Below are 23,834 nucleotides of genomic sequence, written 5' to 3'. Positions count from 1 at the left end.
TATTAGTAGTAGGGCTAGAAGGGTATTGACTATTAAAATCAGGACGAAGTTTATTACTCTTTCTTGAGTGTTGTCAAAACTAGTTAATTGGAAGTTAACGGTACTATTTATACTAAAAGAGTAAGACCCTCATCAGTAGATGGAGACGTATAGAAATAGTCAGACCACATCTACGAAGTGCCAGTACCAGGCAGCGGCTTCAAAGCCGAAGTGATGTTTAGATGTAAAGTGAAATATTAGTTGGCGGATGAAGCAGATAGTGAGGAAAGTTGACCCAATGATGACGTGGAGTCCGTGGAAGCCTGTGGCTACAAAAAATGTTGAGCTGTAGATGCCATCGGAAATGGTAAAAGGGGATTCGAAGTACTCTGAGGCTTGTAGGAGGGTGAAGTAGAGACCCAGTAAAATCGTAATAAGCAGTGCTTGAATTATTTGGTTTCGGTTATTTTCTATCAGGCTGTGGTGGGCTCAAGTAATTGATACTCCTGATGCGAGTAATACAGATGTGTTTAGGAGTGGGACTTCGAGGGGATTCAGTGGGGTGATGCCTGTTGGGGGTCAGTGCCCTCCTAGTTGGGGGGTGGGGGCTAGGCTGGAGTGGTAGAAAGCTCAGAAAAATCCTGCGAAGAAAAAAATTTCTGAGGTAATAAATAGGATTATCCCATATCGGAGGCCTTTTTGGACGGGTGGTGTGTGATGGCCTTGGTATGTGCTTTCTCGTGTTACATCACGTCATCATTGGTACATGGTTAGTGTGTTAGTTAGTAGGCCTAGTGTGAGTAGGGTTGTGGAGTAGAAGTGGAATCATATGGCTAGGCCGGAGGTTATTAGAAGGGCTGAGAGGGCCCCTGTTAGGGGCCATGGGCTGGGTTTTACTATATGATAGGCATGTGATTGGTGGGCCATTATGTGTTGTCGTGCAGGTAGAGGCTCACTAGAAGTGTAAAGATGTAGGCTTGGATTAAGGCGATGGCGATTTCCAGAATAGTCAGTAGAATTAGAACTATGAAGATGATGAGTGTAGAGGGTAGATTAATAGTTGATATTGCTAGTGTGGCGCTTCCAATTAGGTGCATGAGTAGGTGGCCTGCAGTAATGTTAGCGGTTAGATGTACGGCTAAGGCTATTGGCTGAATGAGTAGGCTGATAGTTTCGATAATGATTAGTATGGGGATAAGGGGTGTAGGTGTGCCTTGTGGTAGGAAGTGGGCTAGGGCATTTTTAGTCTTAGAGCGAAAGCCTATAGCTACTGCGCCTGCTCATAAGGGGATGGCCATGGCTAGGTTTATAGATAATTGGGTGGTTGGTGTGAATGAGTGGGGTAGAAGCCCGAGAAGATTGGTTGTGGCAATAAAAGTAATTAAAGATATTAGTATAAGAGATCAGGTTCATCCTTTAGTGTTGTGTATGGTTATTATTTGTTTTGAGGTCAGTTGAATTAGTCATTGTTGGGTGGTAGTCGGTTGTTGATGAGGTATTTAGAGGTGGGGACCAGTAAAGGGGGGAATAGAATGATCAGTACTGCGGCGGGCAGACCTAGGATTGCGGGGGCAATGAATGAAGCGAATAGATTTTCGTTCATTTTGGCTCTCAGGGTTTATTGTAGTTTTTTATTTTTATGGGTTTTGGTGAGGGAGGTAGATGGTAATTTGTATTTAATATTTTTAGCTGGGTGATGTGAAATAGTGCAAGGAGTATCGGGGTAATTATGGTGGGTCATACGGTGGTATTTAGTTGGGGCATTTCACTGTAAAGAGGTGTCGGTTCTCTTAATCTTTAACTTAAAAGGTTAATGCTAGGTTAGCTTTACAGTGAGCTCTGGAGAGGGGTAAAGAAGGTGCTATAGGGTGAATACGGGTCCTATTTCAAAGATTTTTAGAGGGATTAATTCTAGGACGATAGGTATAAAACTGTGGTTTGCTCCACAGATTTCTGAGCATTGGCCGTAGTATACACCTGGTCGTGTGGCGGTAAAAGTGGTTTGGTTTAGGCGTCCGGGAATTGCGTCTCTTTTTAGGCCTAATGTGGGAACAGCTCATGAGTGTAAGACATCTTGTGATGTAATTATTATACGAACGGGGGCTTCAACTGGGAGGACCACCCGATTGTCAAAGTCAAGGAGTCATAGGTCACCTGGTTCCAGGAATAATGGAGGGAGTATGTAGGAGTTGAAGATTAGTCCGCCATAGTCTGTGTATTCGTAGGTTCAATATCATTGATGGCCGATTGATTTGATAGTAAAGGAGGGGTCGTTGACCTCGTCTGTTATGTAAAGGATACGTAGGGATGGGAGAGCGATAAGGACTAGGATGATGGCGGGCAGGAAAGTTCAGACGGTTTCTATTTCCTGGGCGTCTGAAATACTAGTATTAGTTAGTTTTGTTGTGAGTGTTAGGAAAAGGGCATACAGGACTAGGAAGCAGATGAGAAAAATGATTATGAGGGCATGATCATGAAAGATGATAAGTTCTTCTATGATAGGGGAAGTAGCGTCTTGTAGACCTACTTGTGCTGCATGTGCCATTAAGATATACGGGGTTTAACCTGTAATTTAACTTTGACAAAATTATGAAATGTTTTTTCTAATATCTTTTTGAAAAAGTCATGGAGGCCATGGGGTTGTCTTGAAACCAGCTTTAGGGGGTTTGATTCCTTCCTTTTTTGTCTAGATTTTATGTATACGGGATCTTCGAATGTATGTAGGGTGGCATACCTCTACCTGGGTGATCATTGCAGAGATATCTCACAGTACCCCCTGTAAGCAGAGCCTAGACAAGAGTTACATCACCTGGGTGATCAGTGCAGAGATATGTCATAGATCGCAGTGTAGGCAAAGCCTAGACAAGTTTTACATCACCTCAGCGATCAGTGCAGAGATATGTCCCAATGTCCCTCTAGGCAGAGCTTAGACAAGAGTCAATTCTACTGGGTCATCAGTGCAGCGATAAGTCACAATGCCCCCGTAGGCAGACCCTAGACAAGAATTACATAACCGGGTGATCTGTGCAGAGTGATGTCACAACGCCCTCTTTAGGCAGAGACTAGAAAAGCGTTACATCACCTGGGTGATCAGTGAAGAGATATGTCACAATGTCCCCTGTAGGCAGAGCATAGAGAAGAGTTGCATCACCTGGGTGATCAGTGCAGAGGTACGTCTCAATACCACTTGTAGGTGGATCCTAGACAAGAGTTACATGACCTCGGTGATTAGTGCAGAGATATCTCACAATACGCCCTGTAAGTTGAGTCTAGACAAGAGTTACATCACCTGGGTGATTAGTGCACAGATATGTCATAAATCCCAGTGTAGGCAAAGCATAGAAAAGTTTTACGTCACCTCAGCGATCAGTGCAGAGATATGTCCCAAAGTCCCTCTAGGCAGAGCTTAGACAAGAGTCACATCTCCTGGATGATCAGTGCAGAGATAATTCACAATGCCCCCGTAGGCAGAGCCTAGACAAGAGTTACATAACCCGGGTGATCCGTGCAGAGTGATGTCACAATGCCCTCTGTAGGCAGAGACTAGAAAAGAGTTACATCACCTTGGTGATCAGTGCAGAGATATGTCACAATGCCCCCGGTAGGCAGAGCCTAGAGAAGAGTTGTATCACCTGGGTGATCAGTGCTGAGATATGTCACAATGTCTCCTGTAGGCAAAGCATAGGGAAGAGTTGCATCACCTGGGTGATCAGTGCAGACATATGACACAATGTCCCCTGTAGGGAAAGCCTTGGCAAGAGTTACATCATCTTTGTCATCAGTTCAGGGATATGTGAAAACGCACCTGTAGGCAGAGCTTAGACAAGAGTTACATCACCTAGTTGATTATTGCAGAGATATTTCACAATACCCCCTTTAGGCAGATCCTAGGCAAGAGTTGAATCACCTGGGTGATCAGTGCAGAGATATTTCACAATGCCCCCTTTGTGCAGAGGGTAGACATGATATACATCACCTAGGTGATCAGTGCAGAGATTTGTCAAAATACCCTTTAGGCAGTGCTTATAAAACTGTTACATCACCTAAGTGATCAGTGCAGAGATATGTCACTAAGTTCCTGTAGGCAGAACTTAGATGAGTTACATCCCCTAGGTGATCATTGCAATGGTATGTCACAAAGTCCCCTGTTGGCAAAGCCTAGACAATAGTTACAACACTTGGGGGATCAGTGGCGAGATCTCTCACAATTCCCCCGAAGGCAGAGCTTATACAACAGTTACATCATCTGGGTGATCATGGCAGAGATATGTCACAATGCCCCCATAGGCAGATACAAGTCAAGATCACCTGGGTGATCAGTGCAGAAATATGTCACAATACACCTGTAAGCAGAGCCTAGACAAGTGTTACATCACCTGGGTGATCAGTGCAGAGATATGTGACAAGGCCCCTTTAAGCAGAGCCTAGACATTATTTACATCACCTGAGTAATCAGTGCAGAGATTTGTCACAATGCCCCTTTAGGCAGAGTTTAGACCAGAGTTTCATGAACTGGGTGATCAGTGCAGAGATATGTCACAATGCCCCCACAGGCAAATCAAAGACAAGAGTCTGTCACCTGGGTGATCAGTGCAGAAATATTTGACAATGCCCCCATTAGACAGAGCCTAGAGAAGAGTCCCATAACCTAGGTGATCAGTGCAGAGATATTTCACAATATCTCTGCCCTTCAGGCAGACCGTAATCAAGAGTTACATCACCTAGATGATCAGTGCAGAGATATGTCACAAGGCCCCCTATAGGCAGAGACTGGAGAAGAGTTACATCACCTCGGTGATCAATGCAGTGATATGTCAATACGCCCCATAGGCAGAGCCTAGTCAAGCATTACATCACCTGGGTGATCAGTGCAGAGATATGTCACAAAGCCCCCATACACAGAGCCTAGACAAAAGTCCCATCACCTGGGTGATCAGTGCAGAGATATGTCACTAGGCCCCTGTAGGCAGAGTCTAGACAAGATTTACATCACTTTGTTGATCAGCTCAGAGATGTGTCATGCTGACTGTTTGCTCCCGGAGCTCTGCGGGCACCCGGAAATATGCAGGGAAGGGAGGAAGACCGCCATGGTGCCTTTGCTCTCCTTGCCAGTTTTCAAACCGGCCACACTGCAGACTCCCCCTGTGGCCGTACACGGGAATTCATCGTCAGGCCATCACACCGGGCAGGCATCTTCTCTCTGGGGTCTCACTCTGGTCTCCTACGTGGAAATGAACGAGAGCCACACGCCTGCCTGTGTGAGACTGTCCTGGCAATGGCGACACCCACAGGCACTGCCTCCTTCACGGAAAGAGGGCCTGGAACACTCAAGACTTCCACGGAGGTTCAGTTCCAAACTCCCCTCCACCCTCCCAGGCCGGTTTCTCACTGCTGAAGACGCGTGGGAGCCCAGAGAACAGCCTCCAGTTCCCGTGGGATTCCTGGATAGGTCGGGAGAGCCAGCCCCTGAAACGCGCCCCCCTCACCCCTTCCCCCTCGCCCCCTTCCTCTTCGTGTCTCTGGCGCCACCACCACCATCACCACGCCCTCCCACCAACCCCACCACCCACTGGCCGCAGGCCTGGACGCCCTGGGACCCTTCCGGGTGTGGCGCGCTGTCTCAGGGCTCACCGCCATTCATGAAGTGGTGGAGCCTGCCTGCCTGAGGGCCTTCATAAGAGCCGCTGGCTGGCTGTCCTGGCAGGCCTCCTGGCTGCACCTGCCACAGTGCACAGGCCGGCTGAGGTGCATGGGAGCCCACCGGCCTCTCTCTGCCCGTGACCGTCCATGAAATCGGACCCCGTCACCTGATCCCAGACCGCCCTTCTCCTCCGAGCCCTTGAGAAGGATCGCTTTCCAGGCATCACCGCCAGGGAAGAGCTGGCCAGAGACGGGCCTCCCGGAGTCCAGGGTTCAGATCTGGTTTCAGAATCGAAGGGCCAGGCACCCGGGACAGGCTGGCAGGGCGCCCAAGCAGGCAGGCGGCCTGTGCAACGCGGCCCCTGGCGGGTGTCACCCTGCTCCCTTGTGGGTAGCCTTCGCCCACAACAGCACGTGGGGAACAGGGCTTCGTGCACCCCAAGTGCCCTGCGCGACTGGGGCTCTCCCACAGGGGGCTTTTGTGAGCCAGGGAGCGAAGGCCGTCCCCATGCTCCAGCCCAGCCAGGCCATGCCGGCAGAGGGGATCTCCCAAACTGCCCCGGCAGGCGGGGATTTTGCCTACGCTGCCCCGGCTCCTCCGGAAGGGGCGCTCTCCCAGCCTCAGGCTCTTCAGTGGCCTCCACACATGGGCAAAAGCCAGGAGGACTGGGACGCACAGCGCGACAACCTGCCAGGCCCTTGCATGGTGGGACAGCCTGAGCCTGCTCAAGCGGGGCCACAGGGCCAAGGTGTGCTTGCCCCACCTGCGTCCCAGGGGAGTCCATGTTTGGGCTGGGGCCGGGGTCCCCAGGTCGCCGGGGCGGCGTGGGAACCCCAAGCCGGGGCAGATCCACCTCGCCAGCCCTTGCCCCCGGAGGCCTCCACGAAGAAGGGGCATATGCAAGGCATCCCGGCACCCTCCCAGGCGCTCCAGCAGCCGGGGCGCTCGTCTGCACTCCCCTCCGGCCTGCTGCTGGATGAGCTCCTGGAGAGCCCGGAGTTTCAGCAGCAGGTGCAACCTTTCCTAGAAACGGAGGCCCCGGGGGAGCTGGAGGCATTGGAAGAGGCCGCCTCGCCGGAATCACCCCTCAGCGAGGAAGAATACTGTTCTCTGCTGTAGGAGCTTTAGGAGGCGGGGTTGGGACGGGGTAGGGTCGGGGCAATGCGGTGGCCTCTCTTTCGCGGGGAACACCTGGCTGGCTATGGAGGGGCATGTCTTCCCTCCGCCACCTCCACAGGTCTCACCGGCCTGGGATTCCTGCCTTCTAGGGCTAGGCCCGGTGAGAGACTCCACACAGCGGAAAACTGCCATTCTTTCCTGGGCATCCCGGAGATCACAGAGCCGGCCCAGGTACCAGGAGGTTGGCCGCCTACTGCGCACGCGCAGGTTTGCCGGCAGCCACCTGGGCTGTCGAAGCAGCCCGGGCAGAGCTCTCTTGCCTTTCCACCACCCCACCACAGCCTGACAACCCCTCCCCACCCCCACAACCCATTCCCCAAGCGCCGATGTGGGCGAAGGTGACCCACGAGTGAGCAGGGTGACACCCGCCGGGGGCCACGTTGCACAGGCCACCTGACTGCCGGGCACCGTGCCAGCCTGACCCGGGTGCCTGGCCTTTCGATTCTGTAACCAGATCTGAATCCTGGACTCCGGGAGGCCCGTCTCTCTGGCCAGCTCTTCCGTGGTGGCGATGCCTGGAATGCGATCCTTCTCAAAGTCTCGGAGGAGCAGTGCGATCTGGGATCCGGTGACGGCGGTCGGCTCTCGCCTGCTTTCTTGCGGGCCGCGTCTCCCGGGCCAGGGCCAAGATTTACGCCGGTGCTGCCTCAGCTGGCGTGACCTCTCATTCTGAAACCAAATCTGGACACTGGGCTCCAGAATGCCGATGGCCTGGGCCAGCCGTTCTCTGGTGGCGATGCCCGGGTACGGGTTCCGCTCAAAGCAGGCTCTCAGAGCCTCTCTTAGGCTCGGGTTCCAAACGAGTCTCCTTCGCCACCACCGTCCCCGGGCTTCCGCGAAGAGGGTGCAGTCCGAAGGTGTCGGGAGGGCCATCGCAGGGAGCCCCGGCCGGAATTTCACAGACGGAAAGGGGCAGAGAGAGGCCGGCATTCTCCCGTACACCTCAGCCGGCCTGTTCACTGCAGCAAGTGCAGCCAGGAGGCCTGCCCAGACAGGCAGCCAGCGGCTCTTATAAAGGCCCGCAGGCAGGCAGACTCCACCCCTTCATGAATGGCGGTGAGCCCTGGGACATCCCACCCCATACAGGAAGGTTCCCAGGGCGTCGAGGCCTGCGGCCAGGGGGTGGTGGGGTGGGGGGTGGGCTTGGTGATGATGGTGGTGGGGCAGGAGTGACGAAGAGGAAGGGGGCGAGGGGGAAGGGGTGAGGGGGGCTAGTTTCGGGGGCTGGCTCTCTGGACATCTCCAGGAATCCCTCGGGAACTGGAAGCCACCCTCTGGGCTCCTACGCGTCTTCAGCAGTGAGAAACCGGTCTGGGAGAGTGGAGGGGAGTGTGAAACTGAACCTCTGTGGAAGTCTTGAGTGTTCCAGGCCCTCTCTCCGTGAAGGAGGCAGTGCCTGTGGGTGTCGCCATTGCCAGGACAGTCTCACACACACAGACGTGTGGCTTTCATTCATTTCCACGTAGGAGACCAGAGCAAGACCCCATAGAGAAGATGCCTCCCCAGCGTGATGGCCTGCCGATGGATTCCCGTGTGCAGCAACATGGGGAGTCTGCAGTGTGGCCGGTTTGGAAACTGCTAAGGAGAGTAAAGGCACCATGCCGGTCTTCCACCCTTCCCTGCACGTTTCCGGGTGCCCGCAGAGCTCCGGGAGCAAACAGTCAGCATGACACATCTCTGAACTGATCAACAAAGTGATGTAATCCTTGTCTAGGCTCTGCCTACAGGGGCTTTGTGACATATCTCTGCACTGATCACGCAGGTGATGGGACTTTTGTCTAGCCTCTGCCTATGGGGGCACTGTGACATATCTCTACACTGATCACCCAGGTGATGTAACACTTGTGGTGGATCTGCCTATGGGGGCATTGTGACATATTTCTGCACTGATCACCCAGGAGATGGGACTATTGTCTAGGCTCTGTGTATGGGGGATTTGTGACATATCTCTGCACGGATCACCCACATGATGTAACGCTTGACTATGTTCTGCCTGCGGGACATAGTGACATATCACTGCATTGATCACTGAGGTGATGTAACTCTTTTCCAGGCTCTGCCTATAGGGGGCCTTGTGACACATCTCTGCACTGATCATGTAGGTGATGTAACTATTGCTTACGCTCTGTCTGCAGGGGCATTGTGAAATATTTCTGCACTGATCACCCAGGTGATGGGACTCTTCTCTAGGCTGTGCCTCCTGGGGGCATTGTCACATATTTCTGCACTGATCACCCAGGTGACGGACTCTTGTCTTGGATTTGCCTATGGGGGCATTGTAACATATCTCTGCACTGATCACCCAGGTGATGTAACAATTATCTAGGCTCTGCCTACTGTGGCGTTTTGACGTAGCTCTGCACAGATCACCTAGGTTATGTAACTCTTGCCCATTCTCTGCCTACAAGGGACATTGTAAAATATCTCTGCACTGATCACCCAGGTGATGGGACTCTTCTCTATACACTGCCTAGAGGGGCATTTGTGACATATCTCTGCACTGATCACCCAGGTTATGGAAGTCTTGTCTAGGCTCTGTCTATGCGGGCATTGTGTCAAATATCTGCACTGATAACCCAGGTGATGTAACTCTTTTCTAGGCTCTGTCTACAGGGATTTTTGTGATATATAACTGCACTGATCACCTAGGTGATGTAAGCCATGTATGGGCTTTGCCTACAGAAGGCTTTGTGACATATCTATTCACTGAACTCTGAGGTGATGCAACTCTTCTCTAGGCACTGCCTACAGGGGACAATGGTACATATCTCTGCAGTGATCACCCAGGTGATGGACTCTTGTCTTAGATCTGCCTACGTGGACATTGTGACACATCTCTGAACTGATCAACCAAGTGATGAAACTCTTGTATAGGCTCTGATTATAGGGGCTTTGTGACACATCTCTGCACTGATCACCCTGGTGATGTAAGTCTGGTCTAAGCTCTGCCTAAAGGGGCATTGTGACAGATCTCTGCACTGATCACTCAGGTGATGTAACTATTGTCTAGGCTCTGCTTAAAGGGGCCTTGTCACATATCTCTGCACTGATCACCCAGGTGATGTAACTCTTGCCTACGCTCTGCTTACAGGGGGTATTGTGACATATCTCTTCATTGATCACCTAAGTGAGGTAACTCTTGTGTAGGCTCTGCCTACAGGGGCATTTTGACATATCTCTGCACTGTTAAGCGAGGTGATGTAACTCTTGTCTAGGCTGTGCCCACAGGGGGATTGAGACATATCTCTGCGCTGATCCCGAAGTGATCCAACTCTTGCCTGGTCTCTGCCTACTGGGGACATTGTGATATATCTCCGCAATGATCTCCCAGGTGCTGTAACTTTAGTCTAGGCTCTGGCTACATGGCATTGTGACATATCACTGCACTGATAACCCAGGTGATATAAACGTTGTCTAGGCTCTGCCTACAGGGAGCTTATGACATATCCCTGCAATGATCACCCAGGTGATGTACCACTTCTCAAGGCTCTGCCTACAGGGACATTGCGCTGTATCTCTGCACTGATCACCTAGGTCATGTAACTCTTGTCTAGGCTCTGCCTACAGTGTCTTTGTGACATATCTCTGCACTGATCATCCAAGTGATGCAACTCTTGTCTAGGATCTGCCTAAAGGGACTTAGTGACATAATTATGCACTGATCATCCAGGTGATGGGGCTTTTGTCTAGGCTCTGCTGAAGGGGGCATTGTGACATATTTCTGCACTGATCATCCAGGTGACGGACTGTTGTCTTGGATCTGTCTATGGGGGCATTGTGACATATCTCTGCAATGATCACCCAGGTGATGTAACTGTTGTTTAAGCTCTGCCTACAGGGGAATTGTGAGAGATCTCGCCACTGATCACCCAAGTGATGTAACTGTTGTCTAGGCTTTGCCTACAGGGGGCTTTGTGATATAAATTTGCACTGACCAGGCAGGTGATGTAACTCATCTAAGTTCTGCCTACAGGAGCTTTGTGACATATCTCTGCACTGTTCACTTGAGTGATGTAACAATTTTATAAGCACTGCCTAAAGGGAATTTTGACAAATCTCTGCACTGATCACCCAGGTGATGTAACTCTTTTCTAGAATCTGCCTACCGGTTGCTTTGTGACATATCCCTGCAATGTTCACCAATGTGATGTAACACATGTCAATGCTAGGCCTACAGGGACATTGCGATGTATCTCTGCACTGATCACCTGAGCCGTGTAACACTTGTCTAGGCTCTGCCTGCAGTGGCATTGTGACATATCTCTGCACTGATCATCCAAATGATGTAACTCTTGTCTAGGATCTGCCTAAAGGGACTTTGTGACATAACTCTGCACTCATCATCCAGGTGAAGGGGCTTTTGTCTAGGCTCTGCCTAAGGTGGCATAGTGAAATATTTCTGCACTGATCACCCAGGTGACGGACTCTTGTCTTGGATCTCCCTATGGGGGCATTGTAACACATCTCTGCACTGATCACCCAGGTGATGTTACTGTTGTATAAGCTGAGCCTACAGGGGAACTGTGAGAGATCTCGCCACTGATCACCCAAGAGAAGTAACTATTGTTTAGGCTTTGCCTACAGGGGGCTTTGTGACATACATTTGCCCTGATCACCCAGGTGATGTAACTCATCTGAGTTCTGCCTACAGGAGCTTTGTGACATATCTCCGCACTGATCACTTAGGTGATGTAACACTTTTATAAGCACTGCCTACAGGGAATTTTGACAAATTTCAGGACTGATCACCTAGGTGATGTAACCCTTGTCTACCCTCTGCCCAAAGTGGGCATTGTGAAATGTCTCTTCACTGATCACCGAGATGACTCTACTATTGTCTAGGATCTGCCTACAGAGGGTATAGTGTAATATCTCTGCAATCATCAACTAGGGAATGTAACTCTTGTCTAGGCTCTGCCTACAGGGCGTTTTCACATATCCCTGAACTGATGACAAAGGTGATGTAACTCTTGCCTAGGCTTTGCCTACAGAGGACATTGTGACATATCTCTGCACTGATCACCGAGGTGATGTAACTCTTCTCTATGCTCTGCCTACAGGGGCCATTGTGACATATCTCTGCACTGATCACCCAGGTGATGCAACTCTTCTCTATTCTCTGCCTACAGGGGGAATTGTGACATATCTCTGCACTGATCACCCAGGTGATGTAAATCCTTTCTAGTCTCTGCCTACAGAGGGTGTTGTGATATTGCTCTGCACGGGTCACCCGGGTTATGTAACTCTTGAATAGGTTCTGCCTATGGGGGCATTGTGTCTTAGCACTGCACTGATCACGCAGGAGATGTGCCTCTTGTCTAACCTCTGCCTAGAGGGACATTGGGACATATCGCTGCACTGATTCCTGAGGTGATGTAAAAGTTGTCTAGGTTTTGCCTACAGTGGGATTTATGACATATCTCTGCGCTGATCACCCAGGTGATGTAACTCATTTCTAGGCTCTGCTTACAGGGGGTATTGTGAGATATATCTCCACTGATCACCCAGGTGATGTAACTCTTGTCTAGGCTCTGCCTACAGGGGCATTTTAACATATCGCTGCACTGATCACCGAGATGATGTAAGTCTTGTATAGGCTTCGCCAACAGGGGGCATTGAGACATATCTCTGCACTTATCACCGAGGTGATGTAACTCTTGTCTGGGATCTGCTTACAGGGGGCATTGTGACATATCTCTGCCCTGATCACTCAGGTGATATAACTCTTGTCTAGGCTCTGCCTACTGGAGACATTGTGACATATCTCCGCATTGATCACCGAGGTGATTCAACTCTTTTCTAGTCTCTGCCTACATAGGGCGTTGTGACATCACTCTGCACGGATCACCCAGGTGATGTAATGCTTGACTAGGCTCTGCCTAGGGGGCATAGTGACATATCACTGCATTGATCACCGAGGTGATGTAACTCTTGTCCAGGCTCTGCCTATTGTGGGGCTTGTGACATATCTCTGCACTGATCATCTAGGTGATGTAAAGCTTGCTTATGCTCTGCCTGCAGAGGCATTGTGAAATATCTCTGCACTTATCACAGAGGTGATCGGACTATTCTCTAGGCTCTGCCTACTGGGGGCATTGTCACATATTTCTGCACTGATCACCCAGGTGACGGACTCTTGTCTTGGATTTGCCTATGGGGGCATTGTGACATATCTCTGCACTGATCACTCAGGTGATGTAACTCTGGTATCAGCTCTGCCTAAATGGGCATTTTGACAGATCTCTGCACTGATCTCTCAGGTGACGTAACTATTGTCTAGTCTCTGCTTAAAGGGGCCTTGTCACATATCTCCACACTGATCACCCAGGTGACGTAACTCTTGTCTAGGCTCTGCTTACAGGGGATATTGTGACATATCTCTGCACTGATAACCTAAGTGATGTAACAATTGTGTATGCTCTGCCTACAGGGGCATTTTGACATATCTCTGCACTTTTACCCGAGGTGATGTAACTCTTGTCAAGGCTGTGCCCACAGGGGGATTGAGACGTATCTGTGCACTGATACCGAGGTGATCCAACTCTTGCCTGGTCTCTGCCCACTGGGGAAATTGTGACATATCTCTGCACTGATCTCCCAGGTGCTGTTACATTAGTCTAGGCTCTGGCTACACGGCATTGTGACATATCATTGCACTGATCACCCAGGTGATATAACTCCTGTCTAGGATCTGCCTACAGGGGCTTGTGACATATCTCTGCACTGATCACGCAGGGGATGTAACTTTCCTCTAAGATCTGCCTACAGGGTGCTTTGTGACATATCCCTGCAAGGTTCACCCAGGTGATGTACCACTTGTCAAGGCTCTGCCTACAGGGACATTGCGATATATCTCTGCACTGATCACCTAGGTCATGTAACTCTTTTCTAGGCTCTGTCTACAGTGGCATTGTGAAATATCTCTGCACTGATCATCCAAGTGATGTAACTCTTGTCCAGGATCTGCCAAAAGGGACTTTGTGACATAACTCTGCACTGATCATCCAGGTGATGGGACTTTTGTCTAGGCTCTGCCTAGGGGGGCATTGTGACATATTTCTGCACTGATCACCCAGGTGACGGACTCTTGTATTCGATCTGCGTATGGGGGAATCGTGACATATCCCTGCACTGATCACCCAGGTGATGTAACTGTTGTATAAGCTCTGCCGACAGGGGAATTGTGAGAGATCTCTCCACTGATCACCCAAGTGATGTAACTATTGTCTAGGCTTTGCCTACATGGGACTTTGTGACATACATTTGCACTGATCACCCAGGTGACGTAACTCATCTAAGTTCTGCCTACAGGAGCTTTGTGACATATCTCTGCACTGATCACTTAGGTGATGTAACACTTTTATAAGCACTGCCTACAGGGAGTTTTGACAAATCTCTGCACTGATCACCTAGGTGATGTAACTATTGTCTACCCTTTGCCCAAAGTGGGCATTGTGAAATATCTGTGCACTGATCACCCAGGTGATTCAACTCTTGCCTAGGATCTGCCTACAGGAGGTATTGTGAAATATCTCTGCACTAATCAACTAGGTGATGTAACTCTTGTCTAGGCTCTGCCTACACCGTCATTTTCACATATCCCTGAACTGATGACAATGGTGATGTAACTCTTGCCTTGGCTTTCCCTCCAGGGGACATTGTGACATATCTCTGCACTGATCACCCAGGTGATGCAACACTTCTCTATGCTCTGTAGACAGGGGACATTGTGACATATCTCGGCACTGATCACCCAGGTGATGCAACTCTTCTCTATGCTCTGCCTACTGGGGGCATTGTGATATATCTCTGCACTGATCACCCAGGTGATGTGACTCTTTTCTACTCTCTGCCTACAGACGACGTTGTGACATCACTCTGCATGCATCACCCGGGTTATGTAACTCTTGTGTAGGCTCTACCTATGGGGGCATTGTGACTTATCTCTGCACTGATCACCCAGGAGATGTGACTCTTGTCTAAGCTCTGCCTAGACGGACATTGGGAAATGTCTCTGCACTGATCGCTGAGGTGATGTAAAACTTGTCTATGCTTTGTCTAGAGTGGGATTTATGACATAACTCTGCACTGATCACCCAGGTAATGTAACTCTTTTCCAGGCTCAGCTGACATGAGGTATTGTGAGATACCTCTGCACTGATCACCCAGGTGATGTAACTCTTGTCTAGGCTCTGCCTATAGGGGAATTTTAACATATCACTGCACTGATCACCGAGATGATGTAACTCTTTTATAGGCTTCGCCGACAGAGGGCATTGAGACATATCTCTGCACTGATCACCTAGGTGATGCAACTCGTGTCTGGGATCTGCTTACAGGGGGCATTGTGACATGTCTCTGCCCTGATCACCCAGTTGATGTAACTCTTGTCTACGCTCTGCCTCCTGGAGACATTGTGACATATCTCCGCACTTATCACCCAGGTGGTGTCACTTTTCTCAAGGATATGTACACAGGGACATTGTGACATGTCACTGCACTGATCACACAGCTGATGTAACTCTTGTCTAGGCTCTGGCTGCAGGGTCTTGTGACACATCTCTCCGCTGATCACCCAGGTGATGTAAACATTTTCTAGGCTCTGCCAAAAGGGGGCATTGTGACATAACTCTGCACTGATCACCAAGGTGATGGGACTCTTGTCTAGGTTCTGCCTACAGGGCATTGTGACATATCTCTGCAGTGATCACGCAGGTGATGTAACTCTTGTCTATATCTGCCTACTGGCGGCATTGTGACATATTTCTGCACTGATCACCCACGTGATGGACTCTTGCCTTGGATCTGCCTATGGGGGCATAGTGACATATCTCTGCACTGATCACTCGTGTGATGTAACTCTTGTCTAAGCTGCGCCTAAAGGGGAATTGTGACAGTTATCCTCACTGACCACCCAGGTGATGTAACAATTTTCTGGGATTTGTCTACAGGGGGCTTTGTGACATATCTTTGCACTGATCACCCAGGAGATGTAACTCTTGTCTAGGCTCGGCCTACAGGGGTTTTGTGTCATATTTCTGCACTGATCACCCTGGGGTGGGAACTCTTGTCTACCCTCTGCCTACTGGAGTCTTTATGACTTATACCTTCACTGATAACCTAGGTGATGTAACACTTGTGTAGGCTCTGCCTACACGGGAATTGTCACCTATCTCGGCACTGATCATCCAGGTGTTGTAACTCCTGTCTAGGTTCAGCCTACAGGAGCGTTTTGACATATTTCTGCACTGATCACCCAGGTGATGTAACACATATCTAAGCTCTGCCTACAGGGTCATTGTGACAGATCTCTCCACTGCTCACCCAGGTGATGTAACAATTGTCTGGGTTTTGCCTACAGGGGGTTTGTGATATACATTTCCACTGATCAAACCGGTGATGTAACCCTTGTCAAGGTTCTGCTTACAGGGGCTTTGTGACATACCTCTGCACTGATCACCCGGGGGAGGAAAAACTTTTCTACACTCTGCCTACAGGAGGCTTTACGACTTATCCTTGCACTGATCACTAGGTGATGTAACTCTTGTCTAGGCTCTGTCTACAAGGGAATTTTCGCATATCTCTACCCTGATCACCTAAGTGATGTAACCCTTTTCTGGTTTCAGGTTACTGGGGATTTCTGACATATCTATGCACTGATCACAGAGGTGATGTAAATCATTTCCAGGCTTTTTATACAGGGGACATTGTGATATATCTCTGCACTGATCACCCAAATGATGCAAATCTTCTATAGGCTCTGCAGGGAGGGGGCATTGTGACATAATTCTGAACTGATCATCCAGGAGATGTAACTATTCTCCATGCTTTGACTAAGGAGCGTCGGAAGGTTTTGGGAAAGCCTCAGCCAGAATTTCACGGACGGACAAGAGCACAGAGAGGCCAGCGGGCTCCCTTGCACTTCAGCCGGGGTGCGCAATGAGCGCAGGTCTAGCCAGGAGGCCGGCAAAGAGAGCTAGAGGTCCGCGTTCCCCTGCCAGGCGCTCCATGGTGGCAGCTTGATGCTGCAGGGGCACGGGCGAGCCGGCGACGGTGGCGCGGAGGCGCAGAGGAGGCGAGCCGCCGAAGGTGTTTCAGGCCTGGACTCTGCGTGGGCCCGGTGTTTCGCGGGACAGGGGTCTCCACACAGCCCAGGGGAGGACGCATTTTCCGGGGTGGGGAGTGAGGGTGGGGAAGGTGTGCTCAGGCGGGGGTGGGGTGCAGAAACGGCAGGAGAACTCTGCCCGTGCTGCTCCTACAGCCCAGGCGGCTGCCCTCAAACCTGCACGTGCACAGTACGCAACCCACCTGCTGGTACCTGGGCCGTCTCTGGGATCCCAGGGATGCCCAGGAAAGAATGGCAATTCTCCGCTGTGTGGAGTCTCTCACCGGGCCTAGAACTAGAAGGCAGGAATCCCAGGCAGGTCAGCCCGACGGAGGGGGCAGGGGGAAGACACTCCCCTCCATAGCCAGCCAAGTGTTCCCCACGAAATAGAGGCCACCGCCCTGCCCCGACCCGACCCCATCCCAAGCCCGCGTCCTAAAGCTCCTCCAGCAGAGCCCGGTATTCTTCCTCGCTGAGGGGTGCTTCCAGCGAGGTGTCCTCTTCCAAGGCCTCCAGCTCCCCCAGGGCCTCCGATTCTAGGAAAGTTGCACCTGCTGCTGAAACTCCGGGCTCGCCAGGAGCTCATCCAGCAGCAGTGCATCCTGCAGTGATCCTGCAGCGCATCCTGCAGTGATCACGCAGGTGATGTAACTCTTGTCTATATCTGCCTAATGGCGGCATTGTGGCATATTTCTGCACTGATCACCCAGGTGATGGACTCTTGTCTTGGATCTGCCTATGGGGGCATAGTGACATATCCCTGCACTGATGATCACCCGGGTTATGTAACTCTTGTCTAGGCCTGCCTATGTGGGCACTGTGACTTATCTCTGCACTGATCACCCAGGAGATGTGACTCTTTTCTAAGCTCTGCCAGCAGGGACATTGGGACATATCCCTGCACTGATCGCTGAGGTGATGTAAAACTTGTCTAGGCTTTGCCTACAGTGGGATTTATGACACATCTCTGCACTGATCACCCACGTGATGTAACTCTTGTCTAGGCTCTGCTTACAGGGGGTATTGTGAGATATCTCTGCACTGATTACCCACGTGATGTAACTCTTCTCTAGGCTCGGGCTACAGGGGCTTTGTGAAATATTTCTGCACTGATCACCCAGGTGATGTAACACTTGTCTAGGCTCCTCCTACAGGGGCTTTGTGACATATCTCTGCACTGATAACCCAAGTGATGTAACATTCATCTAGGCTCTGCCTACAGGGGAGTTTTCACATACCTCTACACAGATAACCTAGGTTATGTAACTCTTTTCCACTCTCTGCCTACAGGGGGCATTGTGAAATATCTCTGCACTGATCACCCAGGAGACGGAAGTCTTGTCTAGGCTCTGTCTATGGGAGCATTGTGTCAAATATCTGCCGTGATCACCCAGGTGATGTAACTCTATTCTAGGTTCTGTCTACAGGGATTTTTGTGACATATCACTGCACTGATCACCTAGGTGACCTAAGTCTTGTATGGGCTTTGCCTACAGAAGGCTTTGTGACATATCTATGCCCTGATCTCTGTGGTGATGCAACTCTTGTCTAGGCACTGCCTGCAGGGGACACTGGTACATATCTCTGTACTGATCACCCATGTTATGGACCCTTGTCTTAGATCTGCCTACATGGACATTGTGACACACCTCTGAACTGATCAACCAAGTGATGAAACTCTTGTCTAGGCTCTGCCTGCAGGGGCTTTGTGACACATCTCTGCACTGATCACCCTGGGGAGGGAACTGTTGTCTACGCTCTGCCTACAGGAGGCTTTATGACTTATACCTGCACTGATAACCAAGGTGATATAACACTTGTCTAGGCTCTGCCTACACTGGAATTCTCACATATCTCTGCACTTATCACCTGGGTGACGAAACTCCTGTCTAGGTTCAGCCTACAGGAGCGTTTTGACATATCTCTGCACTGATCACCCAGGTGATGTAACCTTTGTCTAAGCTCTGCCTACAGGGACATTGTGACAGATTTCTCCACTGCTCACCCAGGTGATGTAACAATTGTCCGGGCTTTGCCTACAGGGGGCTTTGTGATATACATTTCCACTGATCAAACAGGTGATGTAAACCTTGTCAAAGTTCTGCTTACAGGGGCTTTGTGACATATCTCTGCACTGATCACCCCAGGGAGGAAACACTTTTCTGCACTCTGCCTACGGGAGGTTTTACGACTAATCCCTGCACTGATCACTAGGTGACGTAACACTTGTCTAGGCTCTGTCTACAAGGGAATTTTCACATATCTCTACACTGATCACCTAAGTGATGTAACCCTTGTCTAGGGTCAGCCTACTGGGGAGTTCTGACACAGCTATGCACTGATCACCGAGGTGATGTAAATCATTTCCAGGCTTTTTGTACAGGGGACATTGTGATATATCTCTGCACTGATCACCCAGGAGATGTGCCTCTTGTCTAAGCTCTGCCTAGAGGGACATTGGGACATGTCTCTGCACTGATCGCTAAGGTGATGTAAAACTTGTCCAGGCTTTGCCTACAGTGGGATTTATGGCATATCTCTGCACTGATCACAAAGGTGATGTAACTCTTGTCTAGGCTCTGCCTAATGGAGACATTGTGACATATCTCCGCACTGATCACCCAGGTGATGTCACTTTTGTCAAGGATATGGCGACAGGGAAATTGTGACATGTCGCTGCACTGAACACACAGCTGATGTAACTCTTGTCTAGGCTCTGGCTTCAGGGGGCTTATGACACATCTGTGCACTGATCACCCAGGTGATGTAACCCTTGTCTAGGCTCTGCCAACAGGGGGCATTGTGACATAACTTTGCACTGATCACCCAGGTGATGTGACTCTTGTCTAGGCTCTGCCTACAGGGGCATTGTGACATATCTCTGCACTGATCACCCAGGTGATGTAACTCTTTTCTAGGATCTGCCTACAGGGTTCTTTGTGACATATCCCTGCAATGATCACCCAGGTGATGTACCACTTGTCAAGGCTCTGCCTAGAGGGACATTGCGATGTACCTCTCCACTGATCACCTATGTCATGTAACACTTTTCAAGGCTCTGCCAATGGTGGCATTGTGACATATCTCTGCACTGATCATCCAACTGATGTAACATTTGTCTAGGATCTGCCTAAAGGGTCTTTGTGACATAACTCTGCACTGATCATCCAGGTGATGGGGCTTTTGTCTAGGCTCTGCCTATGGGGGCATTGTGACATATTTCTGCACTGATCACCCAGGTGACGGACTCTTGTCTTGGATCTGCCTATGGGGGTATTGTGACGTATCTCTGCACTGATCAACCAGGTGATGTAACTGGTGTATAAGCTCTGCCTACAGGGGAATTGTGAGAGATCTCGCCACTGATCTCCCAAGTGATTTAACTATTTTCTAGGCTTTGCCTACAGGGTGCTTTGTGATATAACTTTACACTGATGACCCAGATGATGGAACTCATCTAAGTTCTGCCTACAGGAGCTTTGTGACATATCTCTGCAATGATCACTTAGGTGATGTAACCCTTTTATAAGCACTGCCTACAAGGAATTTTGACAAATCTCTGCACTGATCACTTAGGTGATGTAACCCTTGTCTAACCTCTGCCCAAAGGGGGCATTGTGAAATATCTCTGCACTTATCACCCAGGTGATTCAACTCTTGTCTAGGATCTGCCTACAGGGAGTATTGTGAAATATCTCTGCACGGATCAACTAGGTGATGTAACTCTTGTCTAGGTTCTGCCTACAGGAGCGTTTTCACATAGCCCTGAACTGACGACAAAGGTGATGTAACTCTTGCCTGGGCTTTGCCTACAGGGTACATTGTGACATATCTCTGCACTGATCAAACAGGTGATGCAACTCTTCTCTATGCTCTGCCTACAAGGGGCATTGTGACATATCTCTGCAGTGATCACCCAGGTGATGGAACTCTTCTCTATACTCTGTCTACAGGGGCATTGTGACATATCTCTGCACTGATCACCCAGGTGATGTAGCTATTTTCTTGTCTCTGCCTACAGAGGGCGTTGTGACATCACTCTGCACGGATCACCCCGGTTATGTAACTCTTGTCTAGGCTCTGCCAATGGGGTCATTGTGACTTATCTCTGCACTGGTCAGCCAGGAGGTGTGACTCTTGGCTAAGCTCTGCCTAGAGGGACATTGGGACATATCTCTGCACTGATCACTGAGTTGATGTTAAAATTGTACTGGCTTTGCCTTCATTGGGATTTATGACATATCTCTGCACTGACCACCGACGTGATGTAACGCTTGACTAGGCTCTGCCTATGGGGCATAGTGACATATCACTGTATTGATCACTGAGGTGATGTAACTCTTGTCCAGGCTCTCCCTATACGGGGCCTTGTGACATATCTCGGCACTGATGATCTAGGTGATGTAACTCTTGATTATGCTCTGCCTGCAGGGGCATTGTGAAATATCTCTGCACTGATCACCCAGGTGAAGGGATTCTTCTCTAGGCTCTGCCTACTTGGAGCATTGTCACATATTTCTGCACTGATCACCCAGGTGATGGACTCTTGTCTCGGATTTGCCTATGGGGTCATTGTGACATATCTCTGCACTGATCACCCAGGTGATGTAACCCTGGTCTAAGCTCTGTCTAAAGGGGCATTGTGACAGATCTCTGCATTGATCACTCAGGTGAGGTAACTATTGTCTAGGCTGTGCTTAAAGGGGCCTTGTCACATATGTCTGCACTGATCACCAAGGAGATGTAACTATTTTCTAGGCTCTGCTTAAAGGGTTCTTGTCACATATCTCTGCACTGATCACCCAGGTGATGTAACTCTTCTCTAGGCTCTGCTCACAGGGGGCATTGTGACATATTTCTGCAATGATCACCCAGGTGATGGGAGTCTTGTCTAGGCTCTGTGTATGGGGACTTTGTGACATACCTCTGCAATGATCAACCTGGTGATGTAACGCTTGACTAGGCTTAGCCTAATGGGCATAGTGACATATCACTGCATTGATCACCGAGGTGATGTAACTCTTGTACGGGCTCCGCCTATAGGATTCCTTGAGACAGATCTCTGCACTGATAATCTAGGTGATGTAGCTCTTGCTTACACTGTGCCTGTATGGTAGAGATATTGTGAAATATCTCTGCACTGATCACCCAGGTGATGGGAGTCTTCTCTAGGCTCTGCCTACTGGGGGCATTGTCACATATTTCTGCACTGATCACCCAGGTGCTGTAACGCTTGACTAGGCTCTGCCTACGGGGTACAGTGACATATCACTGCATTGATCACCGAGGTGATGTAACTCTTGTCCAGGCTCTGCGTATAGGGGGCATTGTGACATATCTCTGCACTGATCATCTAGGTGATGTAACTCTTGCTTACGCTCTGCCAGGAGGGGTTTGTGAAATATCTCTGCACTGATCACCCAGGTGAGGGAACCCTTCTCTAGGCTCTCCTTACTGTGGGCATTGTCACACATGTCTGCACTGATCACCCAGGTGACGGACTATTGTCTTGGATTTGCCTATGGGGGCATTGTGACATATATCTGCACTGATCACCCAGGTGATGTAACTCTGTTCTAAGCTCTGCCTAAAGGGGCATTGTGACAGATATCTGCACAGATAACCCAGGTGATGTAACTCTTGTCTAGGCTCAAATTTCAGGGGGTATTGTGACATATCTCTGCACTGATCACCTAAGTGATGTAACACTTGTGTAGGATCTGCCTACAGGGGCATTTTGACATATCTCTGCACTGTTAACCGAGGTGATGTATCTCTTGTCTAGGCTGTGCCCACAGGGTACATTGTGACATATCTCTGCACTGATCAAACAGGTGATGCAACTCTTCTCTATGCTCTGCCTACAAGGGGCATTGTGACATATCTCTGCACTGATCTCCCAGGTGCTGTAACTTTAGTCTCGGATCTGGCTACACGGCATTGTGACATATCACTGCACTGACCACCAAGGAGATATAACTCTTGTCTACATTCTGCCTACAGGGGCTTGTGATATATCTCTGCACTTATCACCCAGGTGATATAAATCTTCTCTAGGATCTGCCTACAGGGTGCTTTGTGACATGTCCATGCAATGATCACCCAGGTGATGTACCACTTGTCAAGGCTCTGCCTTCAGGGACATTGCACTGTATCTCTGCACTGATCACCTAAGTCACGTAATTCTTGTCTAGGCTCTGCCTACATTGGCATTGTGACATAACACTGCAATGATCATCCAAGTGATGCAACACTTGTCTAGGATCTGCCTAAAGGGACTTTGTGACTTAACTCTGCACTGATCATCCAGGTGATGGGCCTTTTGTTTACTCTCTGCATAAGGGGGCATTTTGACATATTTCTGCACAGATCACCCAGCTGACGGACTCCTGTCTTGGATCTGCCTATGGGGGCATTGTGACATAACTCTGCACTGATCTTCCAGGTGATGGGCCTTTTGTTTAGTCTCTGCATAAGGGGGCATTTTGACATATTTCTGCACTGATCACCCAGTTGACGGACTCTTGTCTTGGATCTGCCTATGGGGGCATTGTGACATATCTCTGCACTGATCACCAAGGTGATGTAACTGTTGTTTAAGCTCTGGCTACAGGGGAATTGTGAGAGATCTCGCCACTGATCACCCTAGAGATGTAACTATTGTCTAGGCTTTGCCTACAGGGGGCTTTGTGACATACCTTTGCACTGATCACCCAGGTGATGTAACTCATCTAAGTTCTGCCTACAGGAGCTGTGTGACATATCTCTGCACTGATCATTTAGGTGATATAAAAATTTTATAAGCACCGCCTACAGGGAATTTTGACAAATCTCTGCACTGATCACCTAGGTGATGTAACTCTTTTCTAGGATCTGCCTACAGGTTGCTTTGTGACATATCCCTGCAATGATCACGCAGGTGATGTACCA

At 49.7% G+C, this 23,834-nt stretch overlaps 1 protein-coding gene and 2 pseudogenes across 1 annotated transcript; all 3 read right to left on the bottom strand.

The window, feature by feature from the left end:
• Positions 1–229: 229 nt before the first annotated feature.
• Positions 230–1,674, bottom strand: LOC129138278 (ATP synthase subunit a-like; annotated as a pseudogene).
• Positions 1,675–1,814: 140 nt separating this feature from the next.
• Positions 1,815–2,566, bottom strand: LOC129138277 (cytochrome c oxidase subunit 2-like; annotated as a pseudogene).
• A 4,253-nt stretch (positions 2,567–6,819) lies between these two features.
• LOC107972982 (double homeobox protein 1-like) lies at positions 6,820–7,672 on the bottom strand. Its single transcript, XM_063803751.1, has 2 exons — positions 6,994–7,672; positions 6,820–6,890 (listed from the first exon to the last, which is right to left on the bottom strand). The coding sequence occupies exons 1-2, from the start codon at positions 7,670–7,672 to the stop codon at positions 6,820–6,822; spliced, it is 750 nt and encodes a 249-aa protein (XP_063659821.1).
• Positions 7,673–23,834: the final 16,162 nt, after the last annotated feature.

Source organism: Pan troglodytes, chromosome 22, assembly GCF_028858775.2.
Source record: "Pan troglodytes isolate AG18354 chromosome 22, NHGRI_mPanTro3-v2.0_pri, whole genome shotgun sequence".
Taxonomy (NCBI): domain Eukaryota; kingdom Metazoa; phylum Chordata; class Mammalia; order Primates; family Hominidae; genus Pan; species Pan troglodytes.
The sequence above is the reverse complement of the archived record's forward strand: the minus strand, read 5'-3'. Positions and strand labels throughout refer to the sequence as shown.